Source organism: Protomyctophum bolini (genome assembly GCF_963924005.1).
Source record: "Protomyctophum bolini genome assembly, chromosome: 11".
In the NCBI taxonomy this organism is placed as follows: domain Eukaryota; kingdom Metazoa; phylum Chordata; class Actinopteri; order Myctophiformes; family Myctophidae; genus Protomyctophum; species Protomyctophum bolini.
The window spans coordinates 11,196,159-11,217,297 of NC_137872.1; the positions used below are offsets into that span (position 1 = coordinate 11,196,159).

General features: G+C 47.6%; 1 protein-coding gene across 1 annotated transcript in view; it reads left to right on the forward strand.

Annotated features, from left to right (window-relative positions):
* coro7 (coronin 7) overlaps nucleotides 1-21,139 on the forward strand; it is a 161,949-nt gene that overhangs the window by 43,043 nt on the left and 97,767 nt on the right. Inside the window, exons 8-9 of the mRNA XM_080776816.1 lie at nucleotides 1,792-1,875; nucleotides 2,040-2,122. Of these exons, the coding sequence (XP_080632942.1) occupies nucleotides 1,792-1,875; nucleotides 2,040-2,122 (167 nt within the window). The remainder of the gene's footprint in view (nucleotides 1-1,791; nucleotides 1,876-2,039; nucleotides 2,123-21,139) is intronic.

The window sequence follows — 21,139 nt, forward strand, 5'->3', positions numbered from 1 at the left end:
AACCCTATCTACTACTTTCGGTATTTTTTTTAACATTTGAAAAAAAAATCATATTTTATTTGTATGTGTTTTTAACCCAATTTGTGCCGAAGACGTCTCCAGACGTCCTGGGAATTACCCCATGGTGTGCCCAAGATGTCTGTACATGTACACGTAAAAATTACTACATACATCATACACTTCTTCCTTTACAAACATGCACGTTATCTCATACTAACACAACACTATGGCTAAGCCTGTTTTTAGTCGAAGACCCCTGTAAAAACAAATCAATTCACCAATGTTGTTTTGACACATCCTCCCTGTGGAAAAACAGCCATGTAGCAACAGTATCAATGACACACACACACACACACACACACACACACACACACACAGGCATAATGTCACTACTTAGTAATCCAAGCTGCACTCGGGGGCAAATGTCACCTCGTCCATGTGTTACATGAACAATAACAAGCGCTTCTTTCACGGGACAAGTCCTGTCCTGCATCTGTCAGAGGTACCTGCATAGCCTGATCCTCCTCTGTCAATCACTCACTCATCACACGCTTCATCTGTGTAGAACTTGAGCTGTGGTTATGGCTAAGGGTTCACCCAGTCTGGTCTACTTACTTACTTAGTAAGTAGACCAGACTGGGTGAACCCTTAACCCTTAGATGACCATTTAGTCTGGTCTAGGGCTGGTACATTTATATTCGATGTTCGATTATTCCTCGAATATGGGGTGAAAATTATATTAAATTATAAAAAAATAAAATAAAATAAGTATTTGATATGGACACACAAATACACAAAATTATCAAGTTATAAAAACAAACATCTTTTTATTGGATCCGAGCACGTCCTTCCGATGTTTTTTTACAATAACAAGTCATTATCTATGGGTTTTTTTCTCCCTCCATTTCCCAATTCCAATGTCCCTGTCGGCGCTGGTGCTGTCTTAAATGCATGTTCACATGCCGTCAGCTTAAGGGCTGTCCCGTTGTCAAATCTCCAAGTGCATGGAGTGCATGGTCCTCAGGAGCCCCTTTATGCTCCCTGAGTCTGCATCGATGCACTTTCAGACTTTGCTTGAGGGAATTACCCACAGATCATATCTTTGTAATGTAAATACAGGGTTACCAGGGTATCTCTTCCAAATGTCAATCATTAAGTATGCACATTAGTCATGCAGCCTGGTTTGGAGAATGTCAGCAAACACTGTTCTGAAAGAATAGCGGGGTATATATTTTGTAATAATGAGGTACAAACATATATACCGTATTGCACCGAATATAAGACGACCCCCATTTTTCAAGACTCATTTGTGGAAAAAGAACATTGAATGTCAAGTAGTCTAGTCCCCGATTATAATACCATTTAGGATTTTTCCATTGGAAAAAAAAACATAGTCTTATATTCAGACCTTACAGAATGAGGGAATAAAATGAAATGAATGAATGTGGAAACAAACCTTAAACTAAACACAAGTGAACAGAATAACCTAGATAGAATAATAATACTCATAGCGTTTAAAGAACTGAAATAAGGACAGAAAGAGTTCTGTCTAATTCCTACTGTACTGTACAGTACAGTATTTAGCATTTAGAGCCCTTGCAGCCTTTCACACTTCAGCACTTACCAGGTGATGTCATTTAATTCTGTGAGGGCTCAGGGCGTAAGGCTTTAAAGGGAGGACGTTGGAATTGGGCCTTCGTTCATTCACTTTCTTATGTGGCACTGTCAGGCCCGTTTACGTACGGCAAAATAATGTTTAAAATGAATACTTCTGTGATTCTTGTGTTAAAGAGTGCCAAAGGTTTACAGAACAACAAGGACTCGCGCATCATCTGGGCCAAAGATGACCATTTAATCACCACGGGATTCGATATGGTGAGGAAATCCACATTGTGTGGCATACAGTACATGTGTACCTGAAATGTGTGCTTGCATGTACTGTGCATTATCCTAAACTTTTGTGTTAACCAGTGTTTTCAGGGGAATACCCAGCTGTGTGTTCGCGTGCTATTTTCAACGGCGTGTATTTTTGTGTGCAGATGCGTGGCCGTGAGGTGAGAGTCTGGGACTTCCGGAAGCTGAGCTCTTCTCTAGGCTCCGTGTCACTAGGCACTGCCAGCGGGTGAGTACTTTGTGTGTGTGTGTGTGTGTGCGCGCCGCGCATGTATGTGCATGTGTGTGCGCATGACATGGGACTGAGACAAGAACAAAGAGATGCATACAACTGAGATTGAAATAACATTAATAATTTCACAACGCAAAACATACAGCTACGTTTACAGCTAGTGAACCGTGAACTGTGCAATTCGTTCCAGAGGGATTTCAGATTGTATGCAGCAGTGGCAGAGATGCTAATGCTCCAATGACTCCATAGAAGTGACAAGGGACAGTGTGTAGCACAGTGTGTGCGTGTGTCTGCCACTCGGTCTGAGAGATCACGTGCTCGGCGTGTATGTGTGTGGTATGTGTGCACTTGCACATTTGCATGTATATGTGGAATGATATACATGCAGAACGGGCTTCGCACAATGCGCGGCATCCATCCCTGCCTCAGTCCAGAATGCAGACCTCCCAGATGTTCTGACACTGTCTCTCCACATTCCTATCATTTCCTGGATCAAAACACACACACACGCACACACACACACACACACACACACACACACACACACACACACACACACACACACAGCTATATCCTCTCTTTTCTCTGTTCTTTCTGAGAAGAGCAAGTGTGTGTTCTTCTGGCCATGATCTGGCCATAATCAAGGTGAAAGGTCAGGCAACCACACACACACACACACACACACACACACACACACACACACACACTGTTCGTCCTCAATCACAGTCTGTCGTTTCGGCTGCCACTGACCTCCCCCGATCACTCATTGCCTCCGTTTATTTTTCCAAACGCGGCTGCCGGGGACCAGAGGAAATCGGGAGCGTGGCCAGGCTCTAGAGAGGAGGGGGGGGGGGGAGGATGGACACAGAGAGAGAGAGAGGGGGAGAGGAAGAGGGGGGAGAGAGAGAGGGAGAGAGAATGGAAGAGTGGCTGGGTGTATGCGTTCCTTTGTCAGATCCAGCCCATGCGTTTCAGTGTTATTACTAAACGTGTTGGTGAGCCAAGCCTTTTCATTGTGCAGAGAGCTAGACAGGCCAAACTAGGCCAGGCCAGACCGGGCTGCAGTGCAGGCAGTCGCACTGACTCGCACACTAGATGACTCTATAAAGGCAGAGAGGCAGCCGTACTCACATCACAGGCACGCTGTGAGCTGTTCACTGCTCTGGCATCACTTCTGTTCTCCGGGAGGAGAGAGATCGTCGATGTCCAAATTTAGTATACATACTGTGTGTGTGTGTGTGTGTGTGTGTGTGTGTCTGTGTGTGTTCGCGCATGTGCGCAATATGTATGGGGATGTTAAGAACTTAAGACATACTGATTCACACAGTAACCAGATTCTTGCTTGGTTCCGTGTCGCGTCCCGAAGATAGCTGCTCTCCAAGCATGTAACACATTGCAGCTTTTCGGTGCACATATAAGCTACGTATATCAATCACCTTTAAGGCCTGGCCCTACAGGTTTGAAGAAGTAGCATTGACACGTCTATACTGCACAGAGAGGGTCATTCTCAGGGGAATGACAGTATTTGGCAGGTCTCTCCCCTCTTTGGGAATGTGTTTGTGCGAGACAAGTTATTTAGGAGTTGACACGGCCGACACCCCTTCGGCACCCACCTGTCACCCCCCCCACCCACTACATCTCCATGCGACAGTGACAGATAGTTGCCTGTCTGCAGTCAGCATGGGAATGATGGATATCTGATGCATATCTATAATATCCCCCCCTGTCTGAACACAAACATTAAATGCCATTGACAATGAATGGAGAATTTATGTCTTATCTATCTGAGCAAATCGGCATACGTTTATTCGACCACCGTTCTTGATGATGATGTACGATGATCAGAGCGCCCCTCACTTCACACGGGTGTGATTTTTATAATTATTATATAATTTAATTTCTTGAGGCAGATTTTAGTTGTTTGATACAAGGAAGGTAAAGACAAATCAGTTGTCTCTGCTCGGAATCGAACCGTGGGCGCCGCCGCCATCTTGGTAGTACGGCGCACTGTCCGGTGCGACCCTGTGCTTTTTTTATTATGATTGTATTTTCAGTAAAACGTTGCTCCCTGGTGTTTCCTGACTGTAGATGGAGGAATGTTGACGTTGACTCAGTGTCTGATAACTGTCGCCGCGTGGGTGTGCTGACGCTATGGAGAGTCCACTGGTGGTGTGTGTGTGTGTGTGTGTGGGGGGGGATCCTTATTCCTTAACCACTGTCCTATACTCATCTGGTCACAAGCTGTGCCGTTCGTGATTTTACTGGGTCTCCGACTCCACGGCCGTCTTTGTTCACGTTCTCTCTCCAATTGGAGTCTTTTTAATCTACGATCTATTGCCCAATTACATTTTTGGCCTTTCACCCGCGACTATTTTGATAATGGCTGTAAAAAGAAAGACATGAAATCTTCCAGTCGACATAATCATTGGGGGTGTTTAACCTGCAGTTCAAATGCAATGTCTCCCTCATTGAAGCACTTGAATACCGACCCCCCACCCCTCACCGCTGTCTCCCCTTGGTCCTTGGTATGGACCCCCACCCCTCACCGCTGTCTCCCCTTGGTCCTTGGTATGGACCCCCACCCCTCACCGCTGTCTCCCCTTGGTCCTTGGTATGGACCCCCACCCCTCACCGCTGTCTCCCCTTGGTCCCTGGTATGGACCCCCACCCCTCACCGCTGTCTCCCCTTGGTCCCTGGTATGGCCTCCATTTTCATAAACGCCAGCGATCGTGGGAGTGATTGGTTGTAGATGACTATCATGTGCGTGGCCGTGGACGGTGCATCTGCTTGCCATCGTCTCCAAGGCCACTTCCTGGCCAGATGCTGGCGGGCCAGCGTTGATGCAAGACAGATCAATCACATGACAGTCCTCGCCCTATACCCTATTTAGTATATATATATATATATATATATATACCACTGTTTCCCAAACAGTGGGTCGGGACCCATCTGAGGGTCACGGGCCAATTTTTATGGGTCACAACTCGAGTAAAATCTTTCTTTTCCTAGTGTACTTTTAAAGAATATATATATGTATATTTTAAAAGATATAATTTTTTGAATAAAAAAGAAGGAAAATCATTTTAAAACAAACAAACACATCTAAGAAATTCCATTAAAAAAAAACTAAAAGAAATTATAGAGGTAGTGAAAACTATCAGTAGTTTGGGTCCCGGGCAAACATTGTCTAATCTCACTTTTCGTCTCTACTCCCTCAATCCTCCTTTGTCTATTTCAATGTGCCTAGTTTTATAACTTTATTATTCATAATATATTCAAGATTAGGGCTGCAACTCTCAATGGTCTTCTTAATGATTATTCTATTGATCACTTTTTTCTTTGATCTAATAATCTCTCTGATAATCGAGAGGTGTGTTTTTTTGGGGGGATAAAAGATATATATACTGCATTAACAAATGTTGATACAGTATAAAAAATAATATAAGTCAAGACATGTAATGACATGCCGGAAATTGGGACGCCAGGTTGAAAGTGGTTAAAGGGTATACAATTGCAATTAAAAAATATATATATATATATTCACAACTCCTCTGTATAGTTACAGTAGTGTAATGTGTAGTCACTGTAGGACCACTGCCCTAAAGGTCATGAATGCGGTCAGCAAGTTTTCATGGCAGTCTGCCCATCAGATGTTGAGATATCTGTGGAAAGTGGAAAGGTAGCGCTTGAGGAAAGGTTACGGGGTCACTGACTAAAATCACATTTCACATTCATACTCTGAATTCTCATGGATACAGTAACGGTATGCAGCCAATAGTTTTAGGTTTTGATTCCTGTTTGGCACGTGTCCCGTTTGGCAAGTACTGGATGGACCGATGGACTGACCAACAAAGCTACCCTAAAAGCTCTGCCGCTTGTGGGGCTAAAAATAATAAGAACACAGGCAAGAGTGCAATTTTACAATTCTGCCTGGCCTTCCAAAAAAAAAGGCATGATAAGCATTTATATAAACTAACGGTACTTTTCTGTGGTTAAGCCTTTGATATTTTCTTTCCATCACAAGTTCTCATTTAGAGTTATGAGTGTGGTTTGACGTCACCCAGTCAAGTTCTTTATCAGCATTTATGTATCAACTATATTTCATTGTTGGACCAAAGATTTTCTGTAGGCTGTTACTGTATTAATCTCATGCTTTGCTTCTTTAATTAGTTTTTCACTGCCTCTTTCTCTCTTTTCATCACCTCCATCACTCTGCCTCTCATGGGACCCTTCCCCCAGCTGGTGAAGTCTTTGTTCCATGTACTTCTGTGCTCCAGGGCCCATCTCTTCTGCTCTGGGCCTACAGGCTCAGGCTCCGTTCCTCTCTGCTGCTAATCTCTGCGCTGGGCAGTGTCCAGAAACACTGTCCAGAACAAACCAGGCTTTAGGAGGGAAATTGGGGGGAAAATGTAATCGCTACTTCCCACTCAATCAAATTCACCCATGGGCAGCGGCCACATTTTATTTAGACAAATGCTCTCTTTATGTATACGGTGCAGTGAGCGGTCAGTGATTACGACGCAGCAGTGTGCAGCGTTATTATTGTTTCCAGTGTGTGTCTGTTTGTGTGTGTGTGTGTGTGTGTGTGTGTGTGTGTGTGTCCGACCGCAATGTCAAATATTTTCATTGTCGGCCTTATGTTTATTCATTGTCGTCAACTGTTTATTGATGTGTCATAACACAGCTGCGGTGAGAGGTGCGTGTGACTCTGCATTGGAATATTGAGTCACTATTCCAGTCAATATTCCAGTCACTATTCACTATGGCTCTTGCATCTAGCCTGATGTTACATAGCATGCATCTGTAACTCTACTCAGTGGGGTTTTGCCGCTTGTGTGTGCACGTGGACATCATCGTGTCCTCATGCAGCCTTTGGCCTCCAGGGGTTCATCCCCCCTACCCCACCCCTCAGCCCCTTCTGTCTCCAGTTTATTCTCACAGCGGATTTTAAGTGGATTATTTCCTATCGTCGTAACATCGTCCCGGTGCGTATATAGCTCTTTGAGTTTACGACAGAGTCTGCTGTTTGTCTGCTAGACAGACAAACATGCATTCAGCTGTAAACCAGAGGGGAATTCTGAGTTTTCTCCTCGTCCTCGTTCCCTGCACTTGATTAATCGAACTCTACGGAATTGAATGGAAGCGAGGGGGGAGGGGAGGGGGGGGGGGGTATTTAAGTCAAACCTCCATAACGGAGCCTTCGCTCTGTGTTATTTGGGGCCCAGACTAGAGGTCCGTAAAAAGATGGATTCTCTTTTTCTCTCTCTGGTCCTGTTTTTAATTAGGGCGGTAGGGCTGTGGTAAACATGCTGTGTAATTGGAGCTCCAGAGTGGCCCAGGTTAGCCGTGCTACGTCAGCAGCGTTCAGCTCAGTACGGTAGGACTGTTGTCTTTGGAGCGGCACCACGCAACCAGGCCCCGGAGAGTGGAGCGCGCTCCAGCAACAACGGCACAAAACCTTCGCGGTGGAACATAATTTGGACGGAGGAAAAGAAAATCGAGGTCGGGGGGGAGGGGGAGGGAGGGGTGTTTATTTTTCTTTTAAGAGTTGAAATGGATAGCGGCAGAAGCCGGGCTTTAGCGGGTGACGGGGTTCTGACTCCGAAGCCTGAGGTATACTTAGCTGTCGCGCGGGTGTCACGGGCGGATCCGGGCGCCGATCTACAAGCCCACGATGCACGGCAGCACGAGGAGCTGTGAGCTTTGTGATCGACAGTGTTCCGCGCACGACACCAGCGCATTACTAAGTATAGACTTGAGAGGGCTGGTTTTAACGGCACATACTGTTGTAGGTAGCTATTACTCAGTGGTGGAAAGTAACGAAGTACATGTACTCATTACTCAAGCACTGTAGTTGAGTACAATTTTGAGTATTTCCAATACATCTCAGGAAGGAAAATATTGTACTTTTACTCCACTGCAACTGTTTTGAAAACTTTAGTTACTTTTTTGATTATTACAAAACATGCATTAACCACTTAAGCACTATGTACATTTCGGCCATTTTAGTCAATCTAGAGCTTGTAGATCTGCTTTTTTCAAAAGATGTGTATACATTTGAAAACTTGAAAAGGTACAGTACATTCTGCATAATGATAACTTTTACCTTTTGGTGCTTTATGTACAATTAGCCAATATTTCCAGAATTGTAACTATTACTAAGAGTACTTTTTCCAACCACTGCTATTACTGCAGGCTGTCTCCCTGTACAGCCTGCATATTATGTGGACGACGGACAAGCAGCGTGGCTCTGTGGCTCTCGTACCCCCCCACCCCCTCCAGCCACCTTCCCCCCCTTTCCCTCTATAAACCTGATTATAATAATGACTTTAATAGGTGCTCCTAGGCCGGCTGCAATCAGCGAACTTTACAACTGGGCCCCGATTGCAACCAGCTTGCAGCGTAAATGCCGGCGACGTCACGGCGATTATCCAGCTTTGCCCAACTTTTTACTGGCTCGTTACGTGCACGCGCCCCCCGCGCGCGCATAGCACCGCAGGCAGCACATCGGGAGTTATCTTGGGCCCACGCTGATGATACTTCCGCGTATAGTAGCTCGTAAACGCGGTTCGGAGCTGACAGGGAATTCTCTGAGGGTCACTTGGTTGGGATGCAGCGTGACGAAACTGTAGACTCGGGCGAGGGTTTAGAGTTTCCTCCGTTTAATTATCTCCAGTCACTACCCATTTTCTGCTCCTCTCCTCAAATCCTTAAACTGACATGCGCGCATGCACATGCACACACACACACACACACACACACACACACACACACGGACACACAGCCAGACCCCTCTCCGTATCCATCATTGTTAAACCTCAGGTCAGTTCTGTCTGACATTATGCAGAGGTGAGGCTGATGAAAAATAATCGGTGTCCATACCGGCAGCCGGCCCTGCCTATTTATTGGAGTGGACACATGGCCTCCCCTAGGGAGCCGACCCCTCTGTGTGTACACAACACAGTCACGGGTTACGTAAAGAGCTATAGCTTCTCCCCTCCTCTGAGGGAACGGTCGCTGACAGGCTGGGGAGGGGAGCTGGGGTATGGCATTGGATCAGGGTGGGGTGGGGAGGGGTGGTGGGGAGGGGGTTAGGGTAGTTCAAGTGGAGAGCACGGATCTTCTGGCAGAGACACCACAGATTGGTCCCCTTAACAGAGGTGCATGCCTTCTGCCATGCAGGGACACGCCCTCGTTTGAATCCCCTGAACCCACAAGTGTACCCAACCCCCCCTCCCCTTCCTACACACACACACACACACACACACACAAACACACACAGTGACACACACATGCACGCATTGCCCTATTGATTCTACCCCAGCCTTTCTCTCTCTCTCTGTTTGTGTAGCCTGGGTCGTGGTTGAGTGCAGGGCCCAGTCATCCGGCGTGTAACAGATCCCTACTCCCTTTAATCAGGCAGGTTTGAGGAGCGGGAGCCCTCTGCCCCCCGTACGGGGATCCAGCCATCTAAAGAACAGTTCTCCCATTCTCCCCTTACCCCGGGGCCCGGCCCCGGCCCGGCCCTTCCCCGCAGCCGCGCCAAAATCAATCCCAGATGAGGGCTTTCCTGAGGGGATTTGGGCGCAGCTGCAGCGCCACTAACCAGACCAAACCCACGGCACGCCAGAATGCACGCCCCGCAGAAAGAGTGCTCTGTTTGCGCGTGTGTTGCTGAATCGAACGGTAGTTTGATAACGCTATACAACATCTCCCCGAAGAGTTCACCGAGTGAGTGAGTGTTGGTCCTTTTTGTTTGTTATTCCCCCGCCCGTATCAGAGGCCCTCGTTGCACCGCGGGGGGTCAGGACAGCTCGTCAACCCCCGGGGGGGGGGGGGGGGGGTGGTTAGGGAGAGATGTGACCGCACACGCTTCATCAGAGAACCTGAACTACCACATTTTGACAGTTGAAACGCGGCAGTCTGGAATCTGTTAGTCATTCTGGGTTTTCGGTCTTTTTTCGGTTGTCGGTCTTGTGATCTGGCAAATGGGTGGGGGGGGGGGGGGGGGGGGGGTAGGCCGGCAACACAGGGAAGATGGGGGGGGGAAGGGCGGTCTGAAAGCCCCTCATTCTTTAAAGACATGGTCTCAGTGTGGGCTTTTATGGGCTTTGGGTTGAACACTCGTGTGCCGACCCCAACCCCCTCTCCCACTCCCCAACACACGTACACCTCCTGAACCTAAAAGGGCCAAAAGGGTGAATTATGTCTCAACTTGGCTGTCAAACAGGCAGCCGTCATCTTTCTTTGTCCGTAGCCTTTATTTATGGTCACCTCTTTTTCCTTGGTTTCTCTCGCGCTCCATTTCTCTCTCACGCATTCTCTCACCTCTGCTCTGGAAACGGAGGGAGGGAGCGGAGCGTCTGAGGGTGCCTGGTTCTGGGATTCCAATTAAGTGGCTTTCATTCTACGAGAGAAGCCTTAATGGAGAAGCCTTTCAAGCGCTGGTGAAAACACATGGAATATTCTAATATAATTCGCAGAGGGTTTTGATTTCATCCCGCAGGTATTTGCACAGCACTCGTGGGGATCAGAGGGACCCTTTTGTGTGAACTCCCCACAGAAGGAAAAATAGACCCCCACACTCTCACACACACACACACACACACACACACACACACACACACACACACACACACACACACACAGCTACCTCTCCTTCCTCCCCCTTCTCCTCTTCCTCTCCATCACATTTAGTTCCCGTATTTTCTTTTATGGTTCTGATTATTATGATTCCGTGCAGCCTGTGCTGGAGCACATTGGTAATGGGCAGCCCACTCTTGCCTGACGTGGCAGTTTTAAATGTCCTAATGCTGTTAAGGTAATTGCTCGTATAAATGACTCAACGCTGGACGGCGTTTCTCTGGAGCTCCTCCGGTGTCTGTCTCGGTTTCTGCACTCTGAGACGTTGTGCCTGAAACTCCACTTTCCACGTCTATACGAGGAGAGTGGCGCGCGGGGGGGGGGGGGGGCAGTTGCACTTGCAGCTGCAAATATGACTTTTCTCCCTCGTTAAACATCTGGAAGAATGTTGCTTATTCTCCACGTATTATAAAACAGCCACTGGCAAATGACTGTCGGGCGCTCTGCCAGTCCGAACGGCCTTCACCCTTTGCACCGTATACAGAGTTACATTGGAGCACGCTCCTCTCTCTGTCTCGCCGCTCTGCGGGGTAGGTATCCAGTAGCCGGGCCTGGAGATGGAGATGTGAGCGAGGCCCGGGTTGGCAGAGGACACGGGGCTAAAGTGGAAACAGCACCAGGCACATGATTCACAACACATGGATGCGACGCCGGGAGATGCTTTAACCCATTCAGGCCTGACGTCGAAATTTAAAAAATATATTATTTTAAATGTATTTTTTTTTCTTCTGAAAAACCTCATATTTCTATATCAGTGGTTCTCAATATTTCATGTCAAGAACCCCAAAAATTATATGTATTTGGCCGCCGACCCTCATCTGAAAATATGTCATTCCAGGGACCTCCCCAGAAGCAAAGATTTGAGCTAAAAATGTTCGCTCTGAACGAATATATTCAAACATTTGGGCCACATTTTCACGATTTTTCAAAAATAGCAGATCTACAAGCTCATAGCACGCCACCGAGTGGCGCGCTATGAGCTTGTAGATCTGCTATTTTTCAATAGCTAAATTATAACATAATGTTTAAAACACAAACGGGTTCCCGCCCAAAATGGGTTAAACAGGCTGATATTGTGTATCGGCGCGAAGGTGCCGCGTCGTGAGCGGGAGGCCCCGATGGGCAGGTTCAAGGAGGGCTTCCAAACTAGAAGCAGCTTGTGTGTTTCTCTGTTTCTCTTGGGTTAGTACCTCTTTTTCGCAAATTCGACTTCCTCTCCCACTCCTACTTAATACTTCTGTATTTGCTGTAATCCAAGATGGCGCCGGTGGGTAGGGCAGCCCTTATTGTTCAGCTCTGCCTCCACTTATTCTGTCCACACTGCCGAGAAGAATTTCACTGCCTGTAATTGTTGCCACCACTGCATCTTTAATGCATGTGACAAAGAACTTTGAACCATATGATGTCTTTTACACATCACCACTGCTATTCTAAATCTGTATTTATACAAGTGTTCCTTTAGTTTACAGTATAGCATTAACAATGCTACAGAATTATATAGCGTTATACTATCGCATTAATAATGCTATACATCCTATCCTATAGCGGCCTATATGTTCCATACAAAGACAAAACTTTTTTTTCCCACCCTGTGTCAATTATCTAATGTAATCCTGGGCGCTACACTTGCTCTGCCAGCCTGGGGGGGGGCAGCGGACTGACCTCATGCTTCCTTTTATGTATGAGGAGTCCAAGCTGCTTCTTTTCACCTGACAGGGGAGAGCTTCCCCGGCCGGACGTAGCGCGTGGAAGGAACACGTTATTCCGACCAGTTCCTTTCCCCTCCATCAGGTGCCCCGGGTGCCAGGGGGAGGTAGTTTAGAGACCAGGATTACTGCATGTTTTTTGTGAGGGTACCTACCCTAGGGGACACAGGGAGAACATGCAAACTCCACACAGAAAGGCCCTTTCGCCATCCCCGCCTCGGGTATGGGCGCTGATGACACGGAGGAGGAGACACGCCACCAGCGTCCACAGCGTCCCGAGCGGGAATCAAACCCAGGACCTTCTAGCTGTGGGACGACAGCACTACCGAGCCACCGTGCCCCCAATAAACATCTTATCTATAGCTGCTTCCGTACGGGCAAACATCTTATATATCTTATCTTATCTATAGCTGCTTCCGTACGGGCTCTGTATCATCTGATTTGGCTTATTTTCCCCCTTGTCCCCCCCCCCCCCCCACATCTTCTCTTTCTCCTAAAATGATTGACCTTGCACAAAAACAAATTTCACCCACTTTTCTTTTACACCTGTAAACCTATGATGTGACAATACAGCTGATTCTGATTGCTAGGGTTAGTTATAACATAGATTCTGTATCTTCCTACAACCTATATCCTATAGCAGTATTAAAGCTAGAATATCATCAAACATCAGTAGTGCTACGTATATCGTGAATAATGCTACAGCATCGTATCCAACGGCAGTATATGCTATAGGAGACTTATGGATATACAGTACAGTACAGTACAGTACAGTACAGTACAGTACAGTACTGCAGAGAAGAAATGGGTTTCTTCTCGTCTGTATTCTATATTATCCTCCCCCTTTTCCCCTCCTCCACGTCGCCCCTCTTTTCAGTATGTGTGTGTGTGTGTGTGTGTGTGTGTGTGTGTGTGTGTGCACGCTTTAAAAAAATTTTTAATAGTCATGATTGTCCCCTTTCACGAGAAGCAGAAACCGTGGCGCGGTCCGGCTCCCGTTTTTAAATCCTGCCTCCGGACGCCAGTCGTCTTTTCTCTCTCTCTCTCTCTCTCTCTCTCTCTTTCTCTCTCCCTTTCTCTCTCTCTCTCTCTCTCTGCGGTGGTGGAAAGAAAGACGGAGGGCTAGGAGAGACGTGTGTTTCCCATTAGTAGCTGGTTTCCTCTGCACCCCCCCCTCTGCACCCCCCCTCACCCTCTGTCAGTGTGCTGCAGCCTGGCAGGCTGTCACTGTGCACCTCATAGGCTGACTGACAATAACAGAGAGGGCGAGCGGCGCACACACACGTTCACATAACTCATACTGTACGCGTGGACAACATTGGAGAGACAGAGATTGATGGACGCTCTTAAATCACACGGTCCCGAGATAAAGCGGAGATAAAATTTGTGGCGGTTTGTCTGTCTATAACCTCCGTTGATTCGTCGACGTGAAGGGGACCATTTGATCTAAAGCAGATCACTAATAGAGTGATGCCCTCGCTATACGCTCGGTGTGTTATCCATACAGCCATCTCTCTCTCCCCCTCCCCTCCCGTGTAAACGGTCTGTTTAATATCAGAGCAGAGTCCACATCTGGTCGAGTAACCATTCCAGACCATCCTTTTTGTTTTTAAATAAGTTTGACTGAGCAGACTTTTCCTATCTCTCCAACAGAGACCCGCGGGCTAGGTGGGTTGTCTGGTCATTGTATTTTGAGCTTCATGAGCGCGTTCATGGTTTCCATGATAGGAAGCAGTCGTCCGTGGAACAGAGGGCCATTTGGCAGCCTTCGCTAGGAAACTCGGAAGGAGCCGAAGGAAATTCTTCATTAACGAGACGCCGCGATTGGCCGCTGACAGGTGGGCCACATGTGTGCCCTGGGCTGATGTCACTTGCCATGTGGGCCCTATTTGTCCTCCCGTGCTATGGAAACATGTCAGTGTCAGCGAGGCAGCAGTAATATGCCACGCTTAGTTTAATGGGAAAAGTGCTGAGGCGTGCCACTGCTCGCTGCGTGTGTGTGTGTGTGTGTGTTTTAACAGTATAATTTGTGTCTTGACTGGATGCTCTAATGCCTCACTGTCTAGTCATTGTGTTGTGCACCAGAGGTTCCGAACCACAGGTGGCCCAGCCTGTGTGTGTGTGTGTGTGTGTGTGTGATTGAGTTGAGTGACGGGAGGAGAATAGAAAAGCAGACGGGGAGGGGGAGGGGGAGAACGGAAGAACAACAACGACGGGGGCTGTCCGGCCGAAATGGTCTCCATGGAAATGTTATGACAACACAGGCCGTCCTGCACCTGCATGGCTGTCTTATTGCTCTGACCAGGGGTGTGTGTGTGTGTGTGTGTGCGCACGCATGCGTGCGTGTATCTCTGTGCCCGTACTACGAGTGCTCTCGGCTTTAACCAGATTATAAACTTCATCAGAATGTAATTGGTGATTGGGGGGGTTGGGATGAATTCCCTCATTGTTGGGAGAAAAGGGGGCGAGAGAGGAGAAAGGTATAGAGGTCGCTCTCGGGAGGAGGAACAGTCGGCCTTTAGTCCGTGGCGTGCTCTTGAAGGAAGGAGCCCCTCAGGGCGTCCCTGGACTCAAAGGGCCCTGTATGAAGCCACTTAACATTATTTCACCAAGGTCAATTAGTCAGCGCAGTTATTGTATGGCAGATTTGTGCTTGACTGGGGGTATGGTATGGGCATAGAACTGAAGACTATAGAGGACAAGAGGGGGGGGTCTTATAAAGGAGTTGTGAAGGTATGCCCTTCATGGTGCCTCTGCCGTCTTTCGTCGAAAGTCTTTTTATTTTTTCCCTCTTTCTTCCCCTATTGGAGTACAAAAGACAACCCATACCGTCACGTTCGTTTCATTTGGATGAACTTGTTCCCTCCAGCTGCACCGTGGAAGTCATTTAGTGTGTGAATCCAGCCGTTTCAGACCAGCAGAGTGTTCACGGTATAGTTCACACCCGTGAACCAGTAAGACGTTGTCGTATAATAGCAGATCTACAAGCTCACAATGTGGTGCATGGCGATGGCCTATTTTTGCAACTTTCTAAAAATGTTGAATTGTTTTTTTTAATGTTCTCCTGAATAATTGTAACTATAACGACATGCCCAAAATAAGGATACACAGGTGGAAAGTGTTCAACGCTATATCTGCTGGTGTCGAGGAATTATGTGTCGGTTGGTGATTGTTGACGCAAGCGGATAACTGACAAAGAATTCTGCATCGATTAGTAATTGCTCAAAATGGCAAATGGCGTCGGAGACGCGTCACATTATAGAAGTTGAACACATGAGCTCATGGGAGAAGTACTTTGAACATTCAGGCTGGTGGTACAGCAGTTATCAGGGCAGAGAGCCTAGCTATATACTGTACAAACATACAGTATGAGAGGAAATTGCTTGTGTCACTGCCTGGACCCTAAACCGTACACACCAGGCCCTAAACAGTACACACCAGGCCCTAAACAGTACACACCACCTTTGCCATCATGGCACCTTGACTCTTAAAATATGCAACATGTCAGATCGTTATCATAAGGCAAAAGGTGACATCTTTATATACATTGTATAATTCTACCATAATTCTTCCACAGCTTGTCTTTTTTTCTTAGCGATGATGAGCCAACATAAATAGAGCTGTCAGTATTGCTGTAAGCATGGCTGCAGGCGAACACACCCCTACATGGATGAGTGCAATGGGAGCACAGAGGGGTTCTTCTCACAGAGAAGAGACCTTCTCAACCGTAGCATCCCCCCTTAGCTGTGCTCACTCTTCCAGCGCCTTGTCCTTTTTTGGCCGTCAACGTGTGCCATTTATTTCGCCCTGACCGTTGGTCCGATGTATACTGTTGAATGTCGGGGGCGCTCTTCCGGTGAACTGTCCAGTGTTTACACGAATGGGAGGGGGGGGAGGGCGGGAGAATAATGGAGGGCGAGAGGACAGGAGATGAGTGGAGAGAGGGCACATGGGGGCACAGGTGTCCCACACACAGCAGTCCAACCATGAGGTGCAGGGGGGGGGGGGGGGGGCACATTCCTACAGGCCAGCTGGGTAGGTCAGTCACACGCACGTGTGTGTGCACACACACACACACACACTCCATACATACCATACCGTCATAGAGGCGGACATGCCTGAACGGGTCTTTTTTCAGCACACGTAGACCATCTCCAAGCAGCATTCATCATCACTCAACAGGGTTTGACAGGTTCGGTGGAGGGACAGAGACTTAACCATCCATGCATATACTGTGTCTTTCCTTATACTATACAGTACGTTCAGTAGCTAACCCCGTAGACATGAACAAGACAGAACCGCTCCACCCAAACGGTCTGAATTCCTCTCTCTCTCTCTCTCTCTCTCTCTCCTCCCCCCCCCCCTACCTCTTTCTTTGCAATCCCCCTACTTTCTCTCTGACCACAGCACGTTATCTCATTGTTCGGTCAAGGAGAATGTCAAAACTAAGAACTAGCACAAAAAAGCTTTATTTCTTAGAAGAAAGTGAACCCGAAAGAATGTTGGGCTGCATTGTAGCTTTGGGTCTTTCGTATTTTGTCATCGCAAATGTTATACGTATTTTGTCATCGCAAATGTTATACCATTTTAACCCCACGATGTATGCCAATCATGTAAACAGCCCTGTTGGTATCATACGGGCCATACGAGCCTGTATAGATCTGCTCTTTTCACTATTTTGGAACACTTTTGAAAATGTTTAGATTTGACGTGCCCAACATAGGGATGCCAGGTTGAAAGTGGTTAAATACTGGAAATCTGATGAATCTGCCAGACCAGTGCAGATTTCATTCACGTTTGTGTATTAGTCTGGCGACGCCAGGCTAGCGCATGAGTTTACTGTAGCTTGGAAAGAAATACTTTTTCCAGTCCAGTGCTTTTTTCTCCTTTTATCCCAGCTGTGTGGATTGGAACACGGAGGCTCTTGGAGTGAGGTTGAAAGACCAACGTTATTCACAAAGAGCCTTAGACAAACAGGTTAGACCAGAAGGCCAGCCTGGAGACCATGTGAGGCCCTGTCTGGTGCATGAAAATATTCCAGGGGCCAGTTGTTCTTCAGAGGCTATAGTGCTTCTCTGTTGGGGTTTTTAACTCTGACCAGGCAGCGGGATAGAGTAAGTAGGCCTTTCATTAGCAATGATCTGAAAATACACACAGGTGGAGTATGTACGCATATACACACTGTACATGCAAGCTCAACTCCATATGTACATGGAGAAAAGGTCGCGTTAGGGCAGTAATTATCGGTTTCTGATGTTTTTTTTCTTGACAAATACTGGAAAATATAATTTCCTTCCGGACATCCTGGTTGCCAAAAAGCACTGCCACAAGTGAGCTCTCTGTCTCCCTGTCTCACAAGCACACACGGCCGTCACAGACACGCGGTAGGGCGATGCAAAGCAAGAAGGGAGAGTTTGGGAGAGTAGCCTAATGAAAACGGGGTCAAATACAAGTTACATTTTCATAACGCAAATCAAAAACGATGATGAAGCTTCCACAACAGCTGTTACATATTTACCGTCACTGTGAGGTCTCATCACGTGCAGGTGAAACCACTGTGCTAATCATCTAAATAGACATGGTATACTACTGTATACATGTTCCTGTGTCATAAAACATTACCAATCAAATTGAAAAGCTCGAAAACATTTAATGCCACACAAATTGAAAAGCTCTAAAACATTACCACACAAATTGAAAATCTCTCATGAGAAATTTGGAAGAGTTAATTAGCTGTCCCAAAGCTGTCTCTGATTTATTTATTTATACTCCTTCCACAGTGTACAAAGTCAAACACAAGTATAGAAAGTTAAAAACATATATGCATGCTTGCTTGACTTTTAAAGTTTTCAAGTTGATGTGTGTAGAAGCACATATCTACACACATAGGCACCCGTCAAATGTGGGTGTACACCATGTTGATAAATGAGGGCCATATACTGGACTATAAGTCAACACTCTTTCAAGCCTATCTGTATTTGTAGGGTATAATATAATCCACGTCATAACGTAATGCACAATGTCCAGGCTACAGTTTGCCTCCGCAGACTATAGTGCATTATTTTCCGATAGCCGTGCGGCTTGGCCACCTACCAATGATTAAAATATAAGTAGTGTTTATCTTTTCGCAGAAACTTTGCGTTGGCACGGTCTTCGTCAAAACTGGGGAAAAAAAAGTAATGTTATGACTCCAAGTGGGAGAAACCGTAGTAACCATAACATATGATCAATTCTACTGAAATCCATGTTTGTTTATTTTTCAAATAACTTCTAGCTCTGCTGTGTAACTTAAATAACCGTGAATACAGTGGAACATAGAACGGCGTTGAGCGGTTAGCTGAAAATAATTGCACACGCTTCGGCCAATCAGAATCAAGTATTCCCTGTGACCGTGGCGTAAAATATAATGTGCTGCACTGTCCTTCTGGGCTCCACTTTTGTTTATCTCTACTCCTCCTCTGGCAGTCGTACGAAGTTAACTGTACAGCCAAGACCTTTTCATGAACACGCACGCATGCATGCACACACACACACACACACGCACCACATCACATCATACTCGCTCTTCTCTTCAATACAGGGACTTTTTCCTCTCTAAATTTATCGCTCCTTCCTAGCCCTGCCCATTCCACCTTTTCTATTTTGCTCTCTCCCTCTCTCTCTCTCTCATCTGTTCTTTTTCCTTCCATTTGGAATGAAAATGGAGAAGGAGAGGAGAGACTTTGGAAGCAGAGTGGGACCCCGGTGCTAGCCAACCACACATGGCAAAAAGCTGAGGCTGTTAAAAGACACGGGGCCATCGAGTAAAACACGCACACACACACACACACACACACACACACACACACACACACACACACGCTTCTCCTGACCTACAAAACCTCAGACTTTGGAACAAACCCCAGATAAATAGATAGCTGCCCTATGGAAGCGAGAGGAGGAGGAGGAGGAGAAGGGGGAAAGAGGAGGGCGGTTGGCACAGGCCTCTCTCTCCTCCTGACCTTTAGTGGCTCCGGGTAAATTATATCCCTCACCAGGGAAAATATGTGCATGCTGCGGAGCGAGGAGAGAGGGAGAGAGAGAGACCCCCATTTCTCCATCTCTGTCTGCCCTCATTTTCGCTGCTTTTTCACGAGTACTTCATCTATCTTTCTCTCGGGCCCCCTGCTCCCCCCCCCCCCCCACGCCTCCCTCTCCTCTTTCTTTGCATCTCTCTCCAATCTGCGTTCTTTAGTGTTTCCAATGCCGTATATCATATCATAAATGACCCCCATCCCCATTTTTCTCCATTCGTCATTTTCCCCATTCATTATTTTATCATTCATCATCTGATCATTTAGCGTTTCTTTCTCCTCTTATTTCAACCCCCTACTTTTTACGTCTTTATATCAACCCCCCCTTCCCCCCCTCACTCTCTCCGGCTGCCCACAGCTATGCTATTTTGTGCTGTGCATGAAGGTTACATTTAGCTTGTGGTCGTTGGGGAAGTGATGGCTAGATTAAGGAGGGGGACAGGCCCGGTGGATTGCTACCCCCTGACCCCCCACCACCACCCCCCCCCCCATCCCGGCCGCAGCGGGCTCTGTTCTGGCTGATGCGGACTTTCCACTGCGAACCGAGCGACCCTATGGAGCCTTCTCCCCACTGCAGCAGTCCCGCCCACACACCCTCCACCAGCCAGCCACGCACCCCCTGCCCCCCCCCCCCCCCAAGCCACAGCCGTGGCCCGGCTGGCCCGCAGGCACCCACGCAGGCACGCGGCGTCAGCCTGCCCAGCGGGCGCCCTCCTGTTTATATGTTTGTCTTGTGCGGTGATGCTATAAGACTCGGTCTCGCGGCTGGCGGCCGTGGTGACCCAAAGCACAGCGCGTCCTGGGTGTGTGCACGGGCAGCGCACCCGCCTCTCCTCCTCACTTCCAGTCCTTCCCTGGGGCCAAGCCCCGGGACTGTTGCAGGGTGGAAGGGGCCCCGGGACTGTTGCAGGGTGGAAGGGGCCCCGAGACTGGTGGAGGGGCCTCTGGACTGTTGCGAGGTGGAGGGGGCCCCTGGACTGTCGCAGGGTAGAGGGGGCCCTTTCTGGCGTCAGTCACCACTGAGCCCAGACGCGGGGCGACTGTGGTTGTGTGTCTGTGCTGGGCGGCAAGCGGCGGCTTAGGCCGAACTTCACCAATGTGTTGCCAGATGTTACATGGCCGTGCCATTTTCAAACGTCGGAGGGGGAGTTCAGTTCGCTTATTATATCTTGTCAAAATAGGCCCGCCAAGACAAATACACAGTCCTTTAACTCCATTTCCTTCAGCCTCAGATCTAGAAAAGGAGCTCTGTGTGCCTGTCCGTCTGCTCTGTCTTGACTAGTCGGGACGTGTAAACTGGCCCTAATTAGCCCGACGACAGCCCATAAAAATCAGCCTCTTCCTGCTCTGCCAGTCATTCATAAGCTCACTGCTAATCAGCAGCCAGACACTTGTGACTGTCCAGGCCCTTCCTATAGCTGGGATTAGAGGTCCCTGTGTGTGTGTGTTTAGGTGGGGGGGTGCGTGGCCCCTTGTGTTTCTGTGTGTTTGCATGTAATGATGCCTATTTTGTAGGACTTGTTGTAAAAGCTCCCTCCCCTCTGTTTGGAATAAACAGGTGTGTGTCGGTCATCGGATGTGGAGGGCTCAT